Below are 19,282 nucleotides of genomic sequence, written 5' to 3'. Positions count from 1 at the left end.
AAATTTGGACACCCGTGATTCCATCAGTCCCTGATGCTTCTAGCATCCATAACAAGCGCCCTGGTAACTGGCATGCTCAGTAGCCTTCCTCAATCCTTATCTCAGAGCCACACGTACATATACACATGTGCAGAGAGGCAGTAGAGTAAACAGGTTAAGAACAAGGACTCTTGAGCCGGACTCCCTGAGTTTAAATCTCAGCCCCACAGTTTCCAGGTCAGCCAGTGACTTTGCCTTTCTGAGTCCTAGTGGCCTCCTCTACAAAATAGGGATACGGTGTGCCTATTTAAGGGCATTGTTGGAAGAAATGAATGAATTGATGCATACAAAAGTGACTGAACAGTGTCTAGCATGGAATAAACCTTTACTACAAGTATTAGCTATTACTGTCATGGAAATCCTCTGAAAGGGGTCTGGGAAGAACTGAAATACAAAGAAAAGATAAATTATACACTGAATTCTGCCTTACTTTATGCTTATAAAAGGAAAGGAATGGAATATCAATGCCTACCTCTTGAGTTGCCTTGCTAGGATAAGGGGAAAAGCCAGGTAACTTTCCTTTCTTACATTTACTAAAGAGGAGGTACAAATGAGGTCTGCCTTACAAACTGAGGCAATGCTATGGATACCTCAGGCCAGGTTTATTTGGGGAAATGGATTTTTTTTTTTTTAACCTAGATGAAACAGAAGTATTTCCCAGTTCTCCATGATGCTGTATCATAGCAACCTTCCTACTAGGATGAATCAGCATATCTTCTCATATAATCAACTCTGGCCAATTGAGTAGAAACATTCATGGAGAGGAGTTAAGTAATACACAAATGTAAATGTATTGGCTATGCCTCTCAATTCTTTGGAGAAACAAAATCACTTTCAGTGGTGAGCCTATAAGATGGAAATAGAGTATTATCAATATTGTCCTTATAAATCTGTGTTGCTCATAAAATGCAGTAACATAGCTTTATGTATAACTCTGATAATGCAGGCTATTACGTGTTCATACATAAAAATGTACAGGTAAACAACAGAATGCTATATCTCTATGTAAAATATAATTTTACAGTATTTCTAATTTCACAAATTTATCTGTTGGGCTTTTTTTGGAGGCGAGTGTCTTGGTGCATATGGTTGAATTCTTTTTTTTTTTTTTAAAAAGATTTTATTTATTTATTTGACAGAGAGATCACAAATAGGCAGAGAGACCGACAGAGAGAGAGATGAGGAGAAGCAGGCTCCCTGCTGAGCAGAGAGCCCCATGCGGGACTCGATCCCAGGCCCTGGGATCATGACCCGAGCCGAAGGCAGAGGCTTAGCCCACTGAGCCACCCAGGCGCCCCATATGGTTGAATTCTTATTAAGTAAAATGAAAGTATGATATGATTTTCCCCAAGATGGTTATCTCAAGCCACTATATTTTGTATGTATGACTTTGGCAAAACATATCCAGAAATCATCTAGCATATGATGCATATCAAAGGTACTATAGGGATGACTTTTCACTGAACTCATATGAATTTTTAAAACTGCGTGTATTATTTTTTTCTTAGCCAACAACAAAAGACCTAACAAGTTAGTTATTGTCCTCATGGGGAAAACTGTTAAAGCTGGAGATAAAACCAGATATTAAGATGGAACTAAGGGGCGCCTGGGTGGCTCAGTGGGTTAAGCCACTGCCTTAGGCTCAGGTCATGATCCCAGGGTCCTGGGATTGAGCCCCGCATCGGGCTCTCTGCTCAGCGGGGAGCCTGCTTCTTCCTCTCTCTGCCTGCCTCTCTGCCTACTTGTGATCTCGGTCTGTCAAATAAATAAATAAAATCTTTTTTTAAAAAAGATGGAACTAAAAATGTTTTATAGGCATATATGAGGGATCTCATGAGTTGCAAAGTTTTTCAGAGGAGGAATTTATTTGCAATTGTGGTGGTCAAGTGACACTTTAAGTTGGGTCCTAAAGAAGACTGACTTGCAAACTGAAAAGACTGATGTGACAACTACCTTTTGATTAAAAAAATAAAATAATAATAATAAACAAACAAACAAAAAAGGATTAATGTCTCCTCAGAAAAAGCAGAAAGCCCTGCTTTAATCAACAAAGTTCTCTTCCTGCAATCCTCAAATCAAGCCTGGGGTCATCATACAATGACTGAAAACTCATCACAAACTGAACACTATCCTTCTTGGAGGAATTTGAGATGAAACATGTATGTTAATCTTCCTTCCACTCAAAACAAATAAGTCAATCACAAGCAGTTTTAACACATAAATTAGTTTTAACCATATAAATTCATTCTAAATGAGGTTATCATAGATGAGACCTCTGAAGGAAGGAAGGTCAAATGTTTCTCCACAACCCAAACTAACTGGCTCCAGGAAAGAAAAGTTTTTAGAAAGGACCTTGTTATACCTAACATGTTAACTACCACTATTTGAAAAGCTCTGATTCTAATAACAAGACCCTTCCTTGGAGGACTCTTTTTTTCCTTGCCTCCAATTTCTAAAAGTTACTAAGAATTTCATATATTTCAAAAATTATTTCCAGATGTCACCATTTCTTCAGAGTACTTTGTCTTACAATTTTCAGAACAAAAATCCTTTTTCCCTCTATCTTCAGTTGTGCTTTTCAGCTCTGAAACTCAAGCCCTGTTGAACTTCAAGCTGTAGCTAACCCTTTAAACAGAAGAGAAGGACAGGGAAGTGAGTGAGAAGGGAGAGTTCAAAGTAGCCCTTTTAGTGAAGACAGTACTGCTAGGAGTAGGAATGATTTACATTAAGGCAAAGATTTCTAGAAAGGCGGTTTTCAAATATACGACCGACCGTGAGTCTATTTGACTTGGACATGGGCGGTATTCCGATCAGTACAAGGAGGGGCAATGAGCTCAAGTTTAAACAACCGGAATTCCTTTGCACGTTGGAATAGTCCAATCCTGGGGTTAGGGGAAAAAAATTCACTTCATGGTGACATCAGTCATCTTCAGGCACGATGAAAATATACACGCAGAAAGACCGATGGTTGCTCTCGGGCTATTCCATCTTCCAGATCAGTACTTTTTCACATGGATTTGTGATATGCTGGCAGCTAATTCTTTGCAGGAGAAAATGAGAGGCAAGGATTATCAGCCCTCAAAAAAAGGCGGGGGGGGAATCACAATTATAGTAACTCATGAAAGTAGGATTCTTTGGTCTTTAACAAAGCGAGAGTCGGAATGACCACACATTCAGAGTGATTCTCCACTGTGAAGCCTCTGATGCCTAATGAGGGCTGAACTACACCTGAAAGCTCTGCCACATTCATTACACCCACAGGGTTTCTCTCCGGTGTGAATCCTCTAGTACTGAGTAAGATGGGCACTCCTGCTGAAGGCTTTCCCACACTCGTGACAGTTGAACGGCTTTTCTCCAGTGTGAATCTTCTGATGTTGCGTCAGGGATGAACTCTGGCTGAAGGCTCTCCCACAGTCTTTACAGGCATACGGTTTCTCTCCAGTGTGGGTTTTTGTGTGTTTTATGAGCGTTGAGCTCTGGCTGAAAGCTTTACCGCATTCTCTGCACTTGTAGGGTTTTTCTCCAGTATGAGTTCTCTGGTGTCGAATAAGGGCTGATGGATCACTGAAGGCTTTCCCGCAGTCCTTACAGGCGTGCGGTTTCTCTCCAGTGTGAGTTCTCTGATGCTGATAGAGGTGTGAGCTCTGACTAAAGACCTTGCCACACTCACTACATTCATAGGGTTTCTCTCCAGTGTGAATAAACTGATGGACAGTTAGGGAAGAGTTGTGACTAAAGGCTTTCCCACATTCGCTGCATTCGTAGGGCTTCTCTCCAGTATGAATAAACTGATGTTCAATCCGGGATGAGTCATGACTGAAGGCTTTACCACATGCGTTACATTCATAAGGTTTCTCACGGGTATGAATTCGCTGATGTTGAATAAAGTGCCTTATCTGACTAAAAGCCATCCCGCACTCACTACATTCATGGGGTTTCTCTCCAGTATGGATTCTCTGGTGTTGAATAAGAGAGACGTTATGATTAAAGGCTTTCCCACATTCCTTGCATGCATAGGGTTTCTCTCCAGTGTGAATTCTCTGATGTACTGTAAGAGCTGAATAATTACCATAAGTTTTTCCACATTCACTACACACATAAGGATTCTCTCCATGTTCAGATCTCTGATGCAGAATAAATAGTGCATTCTGAATTAAGGCTCTTTCATGTGCCTTCCCACCATGAACGCTCTGATGATGTTTGGCAAGGTGTGAGTTCCAGGTGTAGACTTTCCCATCTACACAAGACTTCTCTCCAGTATTACTTTTCTGATGTTCCGTTTGGTGTATACCATGACCAAAGGTCTTCCCATTCTGATTACATTCCACATTTTTTTCTTCATTATGAACTGTACAATGTTGGACATAAACTGAATGATCACTGAGTATTTTACTGCGTACATTACACTGAAGAGATTTCTCATTTATGCCCTTTTTCTGATGTCTTATTAATTTTGAATTCTGTTTAAAGCTCTTTCCCTGAGCATCAGATGTATAAGGTCTCTCTTCTTCATGGGTGTCTTGATTGTATAACAAAGTCTGACTTCAGACTAACATGTCTGCCAGATCCAATACATATGGGGTTACTATCGGCCATAGAAGTTCTTTTCTTGAGGAGAACTGTTGCTTCTTTCTAGAGTCTATCTTGAGCATCCTCTTTGATCTCTGCATATCCCCAGGCTTCCTTCAAACTGGAAGGAACATCAGCCCCTGTGCTTTTCTCCATATTTATCCCCTGGTATGATTCTTTTCCAGAAAATAACTCCTTTGGGTTTGACTTTCTGGTCTCCAAATCTGGAGGGGAAAAGTAAAAATGTTCCCTGTAGTAGAAGGAGGAAATGACTCAAGTAGGAATGAGATCATAAAATTGCATACATACGATTAGTCACAAGTATAAGCCAAGTAGTCAATAGATAATTTATTGAACACCTATTATGGGCTAGTCACTGTGTTATATGCCAGGATTCAATGATAAACGAAGCAGATGTAGTATCAACTCTTTTGAGGTTTACAGTCTTTTGGGGAAAACAAGTATTAAATAATTTTAAGAATGATGAATGCTGTAAAATTTGTGTGAGGGAGATTTCAATTGGAAACGATCAGTACCATACACTGGGATGATTACCCTGCCCCTAGCTTTTGAACCATGAGAATGTTTCCTGGCTTCTGATGCCACCACCACCAGCAGTCCCATGTTCCCTGTCTGGAGTTCACTCCTGCTAGGGACATCCTTCAATGCCTACCTCTTCCACTCCCACTGGCACAGCTCCCCAGTAACTCTCCTTGATTATGCCTGAGGTTGCTGTTGGATTCAGTAAAATCATTCGCCATATTTTCCCTTGCTACTGTGAATGTTAGCATTTGCCAGAGACTTCCTCAGCTTTCCCTTTTTTCCCTCTCTCTCTCTGGGCCTCCCAAAATACATACGTACATGCCCCAAGAAAAGACAAAGAGGGTCAAAGTTCAGGAGGATGCAGAAATTTTAGGAGGATCGGGGCTTAGGCTTACTACTAGTACTAATTCAGCTTTCTTATGGGTAAACTATAAATGACATTTGAGTTGTTGTAAAGTTGGGACTTTGTAATTAGGGATCTTGTAAGGAGTTTTTCAGCCCGATGAAGGGTAAGACAAATAGCACATGTGTTTTGCAAGCTGGACTACCTTCAACGTAAACTCAGTATATGGCTTTGAAAACCTTATATAATGTAGGAAAATGGAAGTTAAAATAAGGCAACGTAAGTTAACTAGGGGGGAGAGATGGTAGCAGGGCACTAATCCACTACCACATTAGCCAAAAAGGAGGAATCACCTGTTAATTCCAATGGACATTCTTCAGGTCCTTACTTGACCTCTCTAGTGTCTATCACTATGCACACCTCCCCACCCTGAAATGCTCTTTTCTGCAGGCTTCTATGACAAGAATCTGACTTGGTTTCCTTCTACTCTGGCCACCCTTTCCTAGTATCCTTTCTGGATTCCCTTTCCTTCATTTATTTTAATAAAATCTGTACAACATATCTCTCCTGCCATCACCCATTATTAAGAATTATTGCTATTTTATTATTTTGACACCATTTTGCCCCACGTGTTTTTTTTAAGTACACAAGTGATATAGATATATACAGATATAGATAGACATCCAGCAGATACTTAAATCTGTATGTTCATTGGGCTTCTAAGTTCTCTTGCATGCCCTATTTCTCTCTTTTCACATTTTATCCACTCCAGTGTCTTTAATTACCACCTATTTCCTGTACCACCAGGTATCTCTTTCCCTCGCCAAGATCCATTTGACATCTCCATATATTTCTCTACCTTCTAGACACCGCTACTTAATTTTCGCAACTGCAGCAGTACCGACATTTTGTCAGACAAGTCTTTGTGGGAGGGGCTGTCCTGTGCATGGTAGGATACTTGGTACCATCTTTGGCCTTGACCCACTAGATGCCCATAGCATCCTCCCAGTCTTCAGACATGCCCCCTGGTGGCAAAACCGATCCTATTTGAGAACCACTGGTTTAGATCTGCTACAGACTCTTCAAGCAGAAGAAACAGAACTCACCTTCTATCCCATCACCCCCTAAACTCGCCATTTCTCCTATTTTTTCCATCTCAGGGAAATGAACTTCCATCTACCTACACAGCCAAGCCAGAAACCCGGAAATCACCTTTGTCTTATTTCTCCCCCACCTCCTACATAAGGTCAGCAAATTCTATCAATATTACAACCTTAAAATTGGATGTGAAATCACATTCCTTAGACTTACATTCAAATTCTTTCATTCTCTTCTCACTTTTTAGGTAGGCAAAACCTAGGTTCAACGAAGACAAAGTAAATGAAGGAGAGACTCCAGCCTCTAGAGAGGAAAAGGGAATGACCTCATAAAATGCCGGAGGAAGGCACCACCATGATCACTGGATCGAGTGTCAGGGTTATACCTTAAGAAGGAAGTACCCTTCCTTGAGTCTGGGAAGAAGCAGAGTTGGGCTAATGAGACTCTGATATATCCAAATGAAGATGAGACTGTAGAAAATATTGAGACTCAATATTAATGTTGATATTAATATTAATCAATATTAATTAATTATTAATAATTAACAATAAATATTAACTAATATTAAATAATTAATATTAACACTGAGTCTCAATATTTTCTACAGACTTGGAGGATGTGGAGAAGAACCCCTGACTTATATTTCAAAAGATCAGTTGTCTGCCTTATTCTCACTTACATATGCAGCTGCTTCTGGGCACTTCTCTCTCCTGCATCCACGGGTTTTCTGCTTGTTCCGACTGGGAGATGATATCAGACTTAGAAAATGGAAATCCTACTCAAGGAAAAGAAATAGCATGTGACTGCTTCCAAGACAAAGGATCGCCCATTTTCAGTCCCACTCTTGTGTTTTCAAAAGCAGAAAACAAGACAAATAATTGTCAAATGCAATTATATATTTTCTACCGAAGTAGGGGGAGAAACAGTTTAAGGATCTGCTCTGGGTCATGGAGGAAAATGTTAACCAAAGCCTCCTTCCTTCCTATCTTTCTTCCTTTTCCTTCTTTTGGCGGGTGGGGGCAGAAGCAGAGGAAGACGGACAAGCTGAGTCCCTGCCGAGCACAGGTCCCACACGGGGCTGGATCCCACGACTATGAGATCATGACCTGAGCCGAAATCAAGAATCAGATGCTTAACTGACTGAGCCACCCAGACTCCCCACAAAGCCGCCTTTCTGATCATCCCCTCACAGGAGCACCGGAATCCTTAGAAAGCAATGGCATCCCAAAATGCCTACCTGCGGCAAGCACCCAACCTTACCCAAGGAGACCAGGTTCCTGTAGTTCTCAAGCATTACATCCCTGTACAAGTCTCTCTGAGCGGGGTCCAGTTCTCTCCATTCTTCCTCGGTGAAGTTCACAGCCACGTCCTCGAAGGACAAGCCCTGAAACACCTGCACAGGGTTCGGAAGTAACGGCTGAATAAGGCAGAATTAGGGGAGGTCCATGGAATGGAGAGGAAATGGATCCAACCATGTTCACAGTGTCAAAGGCATACAGACTCGTAGGTTAAAGAGCCTTAAATGTTTTACCCTTTGACATACTGATCTTATATCTAGAAATCAACTGTAATAAAATGATCGGAGATATGAGTAAAGAGTTATCACCAGATTCCTCATCCATTTATAATTTGCAATAACAAAATAGTTCTAAATAACCTAAATGTTTGTGGAGAGTGGCAGAAGCAGCTAACTGCTCACTAAAGGACACGTCCCCTCCTCCTCTTTCTAGGTGGACAAACATTTCCCGGTCTCCTTTGCAGTTAGATGTGGCCATGTGGCTGAGTTTAAGCCAAGAGAATGCAAGCAGAAGTGAGATGCACCAGTTTCCAGGCCAGACTCGCATACGTTCCTCCATGCTATTTTCCCCTTGTGGCCGGGTCATGGGGATGACCCCAAAAGTGAGTTTGGGACCCATGTGCTAGAGATATTAGAGCTTCAGATAGCTCAAGGCCCTGAATGGCCACCCTATCAACCTACGACCCAGTCGTATGGTTACAAGAACAAGAAATAAACTTCTATTACACTAGGGCTACTACACATTTTGGGTCTATTGGTTTTACCAGTTACAAGTTAGCCAATCCCAATTAATTCAGAAACTCACACCCTCAAGTAGAAGGTATCAAAACAAACACCTAAAATATACAGGGGCAAAGGCTTGACAGGCGGCAAGCTTCAAAGAAACAGGTAGTTAAGGCTGGAAAGATGTAGACTCTTTTTTTTTTTTTTTTTAAGATTTTGTTTATTTGACAGAGAGAGAGAGATCACAAGCAGACAGAGCAGCAGCCAGATGGAGAAGGGGAAGCAGGCTCCCTGCTGAGCAGAGAGCTTGATGTGGGACTCGATCCCAGGACCCTGAGATCATGACCTGAGCCAAAGGCAGAGGCTTTAACCCACTGAGCCACCCAGGCACCACTGATGTAGACTCTTGATCTATAACCCGCAAAGTAATTAGTACCTGGGAAGGCAGACCAAAAATTCACTGGGCCTGTGGCTTTGGGGGAACAGGCTGGACAAGAGCCAGACTGCTAGCTTGTGCAGGACGCTTCTGGATATATTTGGCAAAGAAAAAAAGAGTTGAGCCCAGGAAAGAATTTACCAATTTTCAAGCTAAAACAAATAGAATACAGAGTCCAGAAATTTGGAGCTTCACTGGCTGGAAAAGCAAACTTGTTTCTAGATCTCATATACAATAGGAAGTCTAAAAAAGGCTTTGAACAACAAAGGTCCATTGAAACTTCCCAGCTAAACAAAGTAACTTAGCCCTATAAAAAAGATCAAGTTAAGGATATGGCGTTCCCATCCAAGCCTATTGCTCGCAAGCCTTAAAGTTATCTTCATTAAGAAAGAGACATGGTACATAACAAACTGAGAAATATACCAAGCTTGAGACTTATAGCCAGGAAAGAATTTTGTGTGATTATTAGTATACGGCAAAGGGATCAGAAGCTTAAGTTTTTATAGGACAATATATCCATGATTTCTTTCTTTCTTTTTTTTTTTTAAGATTTTATTTATTGTTTATTTGCCAGAGAGAGAGAAAGAGAGAAAGTACAATCGGGGAGCAGGAAGCGAGTTGGGGGGTAGGTAGGGAAAGCAGGTTCCCCTCTGGGCATGGAGCCCAACTTGGGGCTTGATCCCAGGACCCCGGGATCATGACCTGAGCTGAAGGCAGGCACTCAACAGACTGAGCCACCCAGGTGTCCTATATCCATGATTTCAATGTACTTTGTACTTCCTTTTTTCCTGTATCAGAAGAAGTAGTACCTTTCCTCAATATTAAGCCACTTATGTCATTGACTTCCCAAATATTTCTTCTCAAAAATCTCATCCAGGGCGCTTAGATGGCTCAGTCATTAAGTGTCTGACTCTTGATTTTGTCCTGATCTTAAGTCATGAGATCAAGTCCAGGCTCTGCAAACAAGCAGAGTCTGCTCAAGATTTTCTCTCCCTCTGCCCATCACCCTGCTCTCTCTCTAAAATAAGTAAGGGGCACCTGGGTGGCTCAGTGGGTTAAAGCCTCTACTCAGGTCATGATTCCAGGGTCCTGGGATAGAGCTCCACATCGGGCTCTCTGCTCCACGGGGAGCCTGCTTCCTCCTCTCTCTCTGCCTGACTCTCTGCCTACTTGTGATCTGTCTGTGAAATACATAAATAAAATCTTTTAAAAAGTAAAATAAAATAAGTAAATAAATACAATCTTAAAAAAAAAAAAACTTATTCATCCTTCAAGGCCCACTCCAAATCTCACTGCTTCTATTAGCCCGGGGCTCCTTAAAAGGGCTCAAAGATGCTGGCTGAATGAATAAAGCCCTCCCCAAACTCTCTCAGCCAGACATGCTTGCTCGCTCTCTTCTGAAACCATCCAACATTCTCCCTGAAGTAGAGGGTCAGTTAATTGGCTGATTGATTTGTGGATGGGTCTTTTCTCCTCCCGGCAGATGGATACGAAAGGTACCTCACTTGCCTTTGCTGATCTAAGCCAAGTGCCTCAACTGGACAAAAGGGAACCTGGCTCTCTCCCCACCCTGCTCTCGGACCTCTGTCCTCTGTGGCCAACCTATAGGAGAGACTGCCGAGCCCCACCTTCAGTGCTACTTTCACAGAAAGAAACACCCAGTTGCCATGTTGCTGGCGGTCCATCCCACTTTCTTTCTTTCTTTTTTTTTTAAGATATTATTTATTTCAATCTCAAGTAGGTGGAGAGGCAGGCAGAGAGAGAGAGAGATCTTTTTTTTTTTTAATTTATTTTTTATTTTTATTTTTTTTAAAGATTTTATTTATTTACTTGACAGATAGAGATCACAAGCAGGCAGTGAGTCAGGCAGAAAGAGAGGAGGAAGCAGGCTCCCCACTGAGCAAAGAACCCGACGCCCGCCCACTGGGCTCGATCCCAGGACCCTGAGATCATGACCTGAGCCGAAGGCAGAGGCTTTAATCCACTGAGCCACCCAGGCGCCCCACTATCCCACCTTCTTAATCCCATCTTTGAAAACTGCCCAGGCTAATAGGACTGATGAGCTTCATGGGATGAGAGGGAAAATTTATTTCCTTCAGGAATTGAGATGAGATTTTAGGGATGAGAGGAAAATCCCCAACTCACCTGGGACTTTGCTGCCTGGAGAAGAGCAGCCATATTCTCCTCCTCAAGATACCCCTTTTGGAAAAGGGCAGACTCCCTTGATGCCAGAACTGGAAGGGAAAAATAATAAAGGAACCCAGTTTATTATTGTGCGTCTCGGACCCATTATATTAAAAAGAGCCACTTATGACAAAAAGTCCCTCTGACCTTGGCTGTCATGTGGTTGGAAGGATCCCACAGACACCTGTGTAATGAGGCTTCCAAGGTAACCTCAGAGAGTTGACTGAATGTAAACTAAGTCAGGGAAAGGTATGGTCATTAACTGGGTTCGGGATAAGCCTGAGCCTGTGCTTTGAGAAAATGGGGATCCCTGTGGTAACACCAAAACCCATATACTATTAGGGCTTGCATGAAGGTTCCAGACCTCCTGCCTCGACTCCTCTGTTTACAAATAGAGAACAAGGAAAAGGAGCCATGGAGGCAAAGGGCAACAGGACCTGTCCTGCCAGTTTAGGCCACAGGAAGCACCAGCCACCAGACTGTGACTATTCCAGGCCCCCGCTAAGACTGTAGCTATCCTAGGTTCGTGACACCGCACATGGGATCCACTGAATCGCAGTCTGTCATCTCGTACTCCCCTGCATCCCAAGCACCCAACATACTATGCCTGGTTGCAGAGCCCCAAAGTGTTGAGAATGAACTCCTAATCCCCCCAACTCCTTTGACTCCACGCCCATCAAGCAACCTGCTACTCACGATCTCCTTTCCCATTTTGATTATTTGCCTACTGGGAGAAAACCAGTATCAATGTTGAGCACTTCTTTGAGCTTATCTTTGGGTGATGGGATTGTATGTCACTTATTTTATCCTCCATATAATTGTCTTCCTAACATTCCACAGTTTATTTCTTGAACCCTCACTCTCCCCTACCACCAAAAAGCAATACTTTAAGTCCCTTGTGGAGGCGCCTGAGTGGCTCAGTCAGTTAAGTGTCAGACTCTTGATTTAGGCTCAGGTCATGGTCTTGGGGGTCATGGAACTGAGCCCCATATAGGGCTCCCTGCTCAGAGGGGAGTGTGCTGGAGATTCTCTCTCTACCTTTCCCTCTCTTCCTGACCCTCCCTGTGCACTCACACTCACACATGCTCTCTAATAAATCAATCAATCTTTTTATTTAAAAAAAAAAAAAGTTTTGTGGATTTATTTGGGGAAGAAGGAGGAATTTCAAGTCCTTATCATTATAAACAGCACAGAGTTTCACGATTTAAAAAACAAATCTATGCCTCCTACCATGCTTTCTCACTAAAACAATGGCTCTGGAGGTTGCCTGCCTGCTTTTAAATCCTGGCTCTGCATGGCTGTAGTCAAGTTTCTTCTATGCTTCAGCTTCCCCATTGGAGAAATGGGAAAAACAATGGTACCTACTTCAAAGCATTGTCCATTAATGTATATAAATAGCCTAAATCGGTACCTGATACAGAATAAGCATTCAGTAAAGGTCATTTATCAGTTAATTCTTATTCTTACTATTTTCTGCATATCACCAGTAGCCAAAATATTATAGGATCTTCTTTCTATCCTTTGTTTTATGAAAGCAAAAGGCATCATCAGTGTATATGGCCATACCCCAAACCCCTACTTCCCCAGAGGATGCCTGTCCATTCCCTGTACTGAACTCTGACAATCAGTGAAAGATGGGATAGAGATGGGAACTTGTAAGGTTCAGGACCTTGGGAAATCAGAGGGGCTGAGGTCAGGATGTCTGGGAAAACCAAACAGACTGAAGCTAGACCATAGAAGCCCCTTCTCATCTGTGCCATCCTTTTGTATCTCCTTTTTTTTTTTTTTTTTAAGATTTTATTTATTTGACAGAGAGAGAGAGAGACAAGTATGCAGAGCAGCAGGCAGAGAAAAGGGTATGGGGGAGCAGGCTCCCCGCTGAGCAGAGAGCCTGATGTGGGGCTTGATCCCAGGACCCTGAGATCATGACTTCAGCTGAAGGCAAAGGTTTAACCCACTGAGCCACCCAGGTGCCCCCCTTTTGTATCTCCTTAAGAGAGAATACTTCTTAAAAGATATTGGAAGAGGGGCACCTGGGTGGCTCAGTGGGTTAAAGCCTCTGCCTTTGGCTCAGGTCATGATCCCAGGGTCCTGGGATCGAGCCCCACATGGGGTTCTTTGCTCCGCAGGGAGCCTGCTTCCTCCTCTCTCTCTGCCTGCCTCTCTGCCTACTTATGATCTCTGTCTGTCAAATAAGTAAATAAAATCTTAAAAAAAAAAAAAGATATTGAAAGAAGTCAGGAGCAGTTCTCAATCCTGCCAGAATTGGGCAGTGGACCCTGCAGATGCAGGCCCCAGCTCTGCACTTGACCTCTCCCATGTGCTAGAATATCAGTTCAAATCATCTGCTTCTCCATGCCCATTTCCTTTTCTCTGTCCAAAGAGTCTGACTTGCCCGCTCTCATCTTTTAGAGAGACATTAGGTAAAATAGAGATGTCTTACTTTTTAGAGTTTCAAGTGAAACGGGAATGATAATAGTGAAATTACTACTACTCATGGAGCACTCACCATGTACCAGATGCTCTCCATAAATCACTTGTTACAAAGGAAGAAACTGGTGACTTGCCCAAGGGCTCAGAGTTGCCCACGCACATTTTACAAGGCTGCTGTAAAGAAAAACTAAGATAAGATTATTGTGTGTGCACTGCAGGTGTCCAGCTAACCTAGCCACAGAAGCCTCTCACTTGTGTTTCTTACCTCTGTTCTGGAGTTCGTGGTTCTGATCCACCATAACCATAGCCTTTGCACCATTTGGGTAAAGCAACTTCACCCAAACCCTCCATGTCTCTTCCTGGGGATTACCAGCATTCTCCCAGAGACTCTAGTGAGAGATTCTGGATTGAATTCTTCTTTTTCATTGTATTTCTCCCTTCATTCTCTAAGACCCCATTCATAACAGTGATTGGGGAGTCTGAAACAGTGTATTTTGAGCTAAGACTAAAGAAGTTCAGCAATCATTCAGGCTTCAGGAAGCCCTATTCACAGGGAAGTCTCAGGAAATGTTCTCAGGGAACCTTTCCCCAAGGGCCTGCAGAGACAGACACACAGGAACATAGATAATCACAGACAGCAGGTAAAGACATTGTCACTAACATGCCTGAAGGATATACCAGTGCAGGCCGTAGTGGGTAGTGGCAAGCGCCCTGCGGGGTTCTCATTTCTATGTACCAGATGGCTAGGTGACCCCTAACAAGTAATTTTCCCTTCCTGGGTTTCAGTTGCTTTTTATGTACAAATGGGGAGGTGGATACCTACTTTTCATAATGACTACTCCTGATTGAGTCCTTACTTACTGCTGGCACTGTGTCAACTGTTTAACTGTTTCATACCAAATTTCCACTGAATCCTCAAAATCATCACGTAAGGTACGGACAATAAAATTGACAGATAAGGAACAGCCGAGGCCAAGCTCAGTAACTTGCCTACGGACACATCCTTGAGCTAGAGCCGCTTTCTCGAGATGCAGACAAAGATCTCTTTCGTCCACGTCCTCCCTCGTCAACATTATCTCGGTCTACACAACGGATCCACCACGCCGTGGGCTGCAAGGGCCCAAGGGCAGACGCGCGTCGGTCTCTGACCTGAAAGCCTTGACGACCGCGGGCCCTACTTGCCTCTCCTTCTAGCCAAGCGCTTCAGGCTTGCGGGCCCCCAGCCCGTTTCTGAGTAATGGGCCTGGACAGGTCTCAGACTTAAACACACGTACACACCACCACCACGTACCCACAAAACTCAGAGCAGAGGGGCAGGGTCAAGGTGGCCGAGCCAGGACAACTCCCCAGCTCCAGAAGGGATTACGGGCAGGTCAGCGGGTCCAGGGAGATCCCCAGGGGGACGCACGGCCAGACCCCCAAGCCTGACAACACCCTGCTGGACACACACCCCTGGCCAACGTCTGCTCCTTCCTCGTCCGGACACCAAGCTGTTCACTATAGAGAGAACAAGAATATATGAGCCGCGAGCCGAGCGCGTCCGGGCAAAGGAGCCGGAAGCGGAAGCGCGCGCCGAGGCTCCTGGGAAATGTAGTCCGGCCCTACCCGGCGCCTGCGTTCGGACAAGCCCCCGCGAGACTGAGTTGAAGCCTGGCCCCGACCTCCCAGACCCCAGCTTGTTCTGCCTCGCAGGCAATCTCTTGAGTGGACCTAAAAAGAGAGGTTAATGTTGCAGCCCTGCGAAAGTGGACAGGAAACTTTGGGGGTGTTTACTAAACCGTCAAGGACTGTCTAGATTGCTTGGGGGAGGGGTGGGGTCTGGAGAGCAGAGCTCTCCTCGGGTGAGCTAGTCCCTCTGGTCACTCTTCTTAGAATAAGCGGAGCTTCAGCCCTGCTTCAGAAAGCCCAACGCGACAGCCCCACGCTCGAGGTTCTGCATCTCCAGGAATCCCGGCGGTTGCCCCGTGCCCTCACATTCTGGGGCAGATCTCAGTGGTTCCCACGCTCTGCACCCTTAGCGCAGAGCCCGGGTCCTCTGATGGCCTTTTGGGTTCTTGTCACCGAAGTGTAGTATTCTGAGACGCGGAGAGGTGACTCTCCCCCGGCGATAAACACATCTCCTGCATTACTGTTCTCAGCACGTTGGTGTTCACGTCTCAGGCCAAAAGAGTGCCGCGTTGTTTCCTCTTTGCTAGCCATTTCCACATGCATGACAGTCCTCCAGATCCCTTAGAGATTGATGCTATATGTATCCAGGTTCAGTTAATTTAGCCTTTTGGGGGGATATTCTACAACCAGCTCTCCACGGTGGGCCCATCCGACTGTACTGCTACTCGGTTCTACTGCGACAAGATGGAAGACAGTTGAGTTGTTGGTGTCTTCTTTATCACTTCCAGAAGCAGGAAGTGTGGAGAGGGTGCGTACCCTCAGCTTCTAGGACAAACCCCCAGGCTCACCACCACCTCCACTCCCCACCCCACCTGAGTAGGACAACCTGTACATAAGCCCAGCCTATCCATGCTTCCTATCTGTGCCCCAGATCCTGTCTTTCTAAGCACTTTTCTACCTAGAGCGCAGGGAGCATCACAAAAATGTTGCTCTTAAGAAAGCAAAACCCAGAGGCACCTGGGTGGCTCAGTGGGTTAAGCCTCTGCCTTCAGCTCAGGTCATGATCTCAGGGTCCTGGGATTGAGCCCCCCTTTCAGGCTCTCTGCCCAGCGGGGACCCTGCTTCCACATCTCTCTCTCTCTCTCTGCCTGCCTCTCTGCCTACTTATGATCTCTGTCAAATAAATAAATTAAACAAAAATATAAAGAAAGCAAAACCTGAACCATGAGACCCTTATGCGGGGGTTTCAAAAGGAATGCTGAGGCCTATACAGTTTTGGATTTGGAAGGAAAAATCCCACGGAATGCTCTACCAGCTGGACTCACCCCCTCCTTGTCTGCACTACACACCCCCCAAAATCCCATAGCCCCCAGTAGTCTAATGCTTTATTTTAAATGTGTTAAGGTGATAGATGCAACAGGAATGACAAATTGGTGATAGTTATTGACAATGGGTGATAGATAAATGAGCATTCATTATGTTATTACCTCAAAGTAGTGTGTTTGAAATTGTCATAAATTTGACAATACAAATTCACTTTAAAAATAAAGCAGATTAGATCACCTGTTTCCTATGCTAAGAATTTTTGGTTGGCTTCTCACTGCAGAATAAAATGTGAAGTTCATACTATTAAGGGTCCTTATAATCAGTTTAGTGCCACACAAAAAATAAAGCATTTTTATTTTTATTTTTTAAAATTTTTTATTAATTCATGAGAGAGAGAGAAAGTGCACAAGCAAGGGGAGAGGCAAAGGAAGAGGGAGAAGCAATCTCCCTGGGAGCCAGACATGGGGCTTCATCCCAGGACCCTGAGATCATGACCTGAGCAGAAGGCAGATGCTTAACTAACTAAGCCACCCAGGCCCTCCACAATCCGCATTTTTAGAGAGTGAAACAGAACAGAAAAGAAGTAAAAACACTAGAGTTTACTACAGGTAGTAATAATGTGTTTCAATGCACTTTTTTTTTTTTTGCTTTTAATTTTTTATTTTTTATAAACATATATTTTTATCCCCAGGGGTACAGGTCTGTGAATCACCAGGTTTACACACTTCACAGCACTCACCAAATCACATACCCTCCCCAATGTCCATAATCCCACCCCCTTCTCCCAAACCCCCTCCCCCCGGCAACCCTCAGTTTGTTTTGTGAGATTAAGAGTCACTTATGGTTTGTCTCCCTCCCAATCCCATCTTGTTTCATTTATTCTTCTACCCACTTAAGCCTCCATGTTGCATCACCACTTCCTCATATCAGGGAGATCATATGATAGTTGTCTTTCTCTGCTTGACTTATTTCGCTAAGCATGATACGCTCTAGTTCCATCCATGTTGTTGCAAATGGCAAGATTTCATTTCTTTTGATGGCTGCATAGTATTCCATTGTGTATATATACCACATCTTCTTGATCCATTCATCTGTTGATGGACATCTAGGTTCTTTCCATAGTTTGGCTATTGTGGACATTGCTGCTATAAACATTCGGGTGCATGTGTCCCTTTGGATCACTACATTTGTATCTTTAGGGTAAATACCCAATAGTGCAATTGCTGGGTCATAGGGCAGTTCTATTTTCAACATTTTGAGGAACCTCCATGCTGTTTTCCAGAGTGGCTGCACCAGCTTGCATTCCCACCAACAGTGTAGGAGGGTTCCCCTTTCTCCGCATCCTCGCCAGCATCTGTCATTTCCTGACTTGTTGATTTTAGCCATGCTGACTGGTGTGAGGTGATATCTCATTGTGGTTTTGATTTGTATTTCCCTGATGCCGAGTGATATGGAGCACTTTTTCATGTGTCTGTTCGCCATCTGGATGTCTTCTTTGCAGAAATGTCTGTTCATGTCTTCTGCCCATTTCTTTTTTTTTTTTTTTTTTTTCATAGACACGTTTGTTTTATTTTATTTTTTTTTTTTAATTTTTTATTTTTTATAAACATATATTTTTATCCCCAGGGGTACAGGTCTGTGAATCACCAGGTTTACACACTTCACAGCACTCACCAAATCACATACCCTCCCCAATGTCCATAATACCACCCCCTTCTCCCAAACCCCCTCCCCCCGGCAACCCTCAGTTTGTTTTGTGAGATTAAGAGTCACTTATGGTTTGTCTCCCTCCCAATCCCATCTTGTTTCATTTATTCTTCTACCCACTTAAGCCTCCATGTTGCATCACCACTTCCTCATATCAGGGAGATCATATGATAGTTGTCTTTCTCTGCTTGACTTATTTCGCTAAGCATGATACGCTCTAGTTCCATCCATGTTGTTGCAAATGGCAAGATTTCATTTCTTTTGATGGCTGCATAGTATTCCATTGTGTATATATACCACATCTTCTTGATCCATTCATCTGTTGATGGACATCTAGGTTCTTTCCATAGTTTGGCTATTGTGGACATTGCTGCTATAAACATTCGGGTGCATGTGTCCCTTTGGATCACTACATTTGTATCTTTAGGGTAAATACCCAATAGTGCAATTGCTGGGTCATAGGGCAGTTCTATTTTCAACATTTTGAGGAACCTCCATGCTGTTTTCCAGAGTGGCTGCACCAGCTTGCATTCCCACCAACAGTGTAGGAGGGTTCCCCTTTCTCCGCATCCTCGCCAGCATCTGTCATTTCCTGACTTGTTGATTTTAGCCATGCTGACTGGTGTGAGGTGATATCTCATTGTGGTTTTGATTTGTATTTCCCTGATGCCGAGTGATATGGAGCACTTTTTCATGTGTCTGTTCGCCATCTGGATGTCTCCTTTGCAGAAATGTCTGTTCATGTCTTCTGCCCATTTCTTGATTGGATTATTTGTTCTTTGGGTGTTGAGTTTGCTAAGTTCTTTATAGATTCTGGACACTAGTCCTTTATCTGATATGTCGTTTGCAAATATCTTCTCCCATTCTGTCAGTTGTCTTTTGATTTTGTTAACTGTTTCCTTTGCTGTGCAAAAGCTTTTGATCTTGATGAAATCCCAGTAGTTCATTTTTTCCCTTGCTTCCCTTGCCTTTTGCG

At 43.5% G+C, this 19,282-nt stretch overlaps 2 protein-coding genes across 7 annotated transcripts; both read right to left on the bottom strand.

The window, feature by feature from the left end:
* Positions 1 to 2,052: 2,052 nt before the first annotated feature.
* On the bottom strand, positions 2,053 to 4,583 carry LOC123386938 (zinc finger protein 135-like; the record flags this gene model as incomplete). The annotated part of the gene is made up of 1 exon (XM_013060409.2): positions 2,053 to 4,583. A coding segment is annotated over one exon (1,260 nt), but the record flags the coding sequence as incomplete, so codon positions are not given.
* On the bottom strand, positions 4,583 to 15,223 carry LOC101692271 (zinc finger protein 354A-like). Of its 6 annotated transcripts, none has more exons than XM_013060404.2 (7): positions 14,957 to 15,223; positions 13,931 to 14,261; positions 13,742 to 13,852; positions 11,194 to 11,282; positions 7,853 to 7,985; positions 7,272 to 7,367; positions 4,583 to 4,832 (listed from the first exon to the last, which is right to left on the bottom strand). In XM_013060404.2, the coding sequence occupies exons 4-7, from the start codon at positions 11,224 to 11,226 to the stop codon at positions 4,672 to 4,674; spliced, it is 423 nt and encodes a 140-aa protein (XP_012915858.2). In that variant the 5' UTR covers positions 11,227 to 11,282; positions 13,742 to 13,852; positions 13,931 to 14,261; positions 14,957 to 15,223; the 3' UTR covers positions 4,583 to 4,671. The 6 variants fall into 6 exon arrangements, with proteins under 6 accessions (XP_012915858.2, XP_012915853.2, XP_012915856.2 ...); XM_013060399.2 differs by having other exon boundaries at positions 13,742 to 13,839; XM_013060402.2 differs by having other exon boundaries at positions 13,742 to 13,839; positions 13,931 to 14,054.
* Positions 15,224 to 19,282: the final 4,059 nt, after the last annotated feature.

The sequence above is a fragment of the Mustela putorius genome, unplaced genomic scaffold, assembly GCF_011764305.1.
Source record: "Mustela putorius furo isolate JIRA1106 unplaced genomic scaffold, ASM1176430v1.1 tig00000867_pilon_pilon_pilon, whole genome shotgun sequence".
In the NCBI taxonomy this organism is placed as follows: domain Eukaryota; kingdom Metazoa; phylum Chordata; class Mammalia; order Carnivora; family Mustelidae; genus Mustela; species Mustela putorius.
Note: the sequence above shows the minus strand (reverse complement) of the source record. Positions and strands in the feature narration are given on the sequence as shown.

Bases quoted from the DNA above. Each gene is read 5' to 3' on its own strand.
- LOC101692271 (XM_013060404.2), bottom strand. From the start codon at position 11,226: ATGGCTGCTCTTCTCCAGGCAGCAAAGTCCCAG. The intron at 7,986-11,193 runs GTGAGTTGGGGA...AACCCTGTGCAG, and splicing joins TCCAGGCAGCAAAGTCCCAG to GTGTTTCAGGGCTTGTCCTT. The intron at 7,368-7,852 runs GTAAGGTTGGGT...TTCCTTGAGTAG, and splicing joins CAGGAACCTGGTCTCCTTGG to GATTTCCATTTTCTAAGTCT.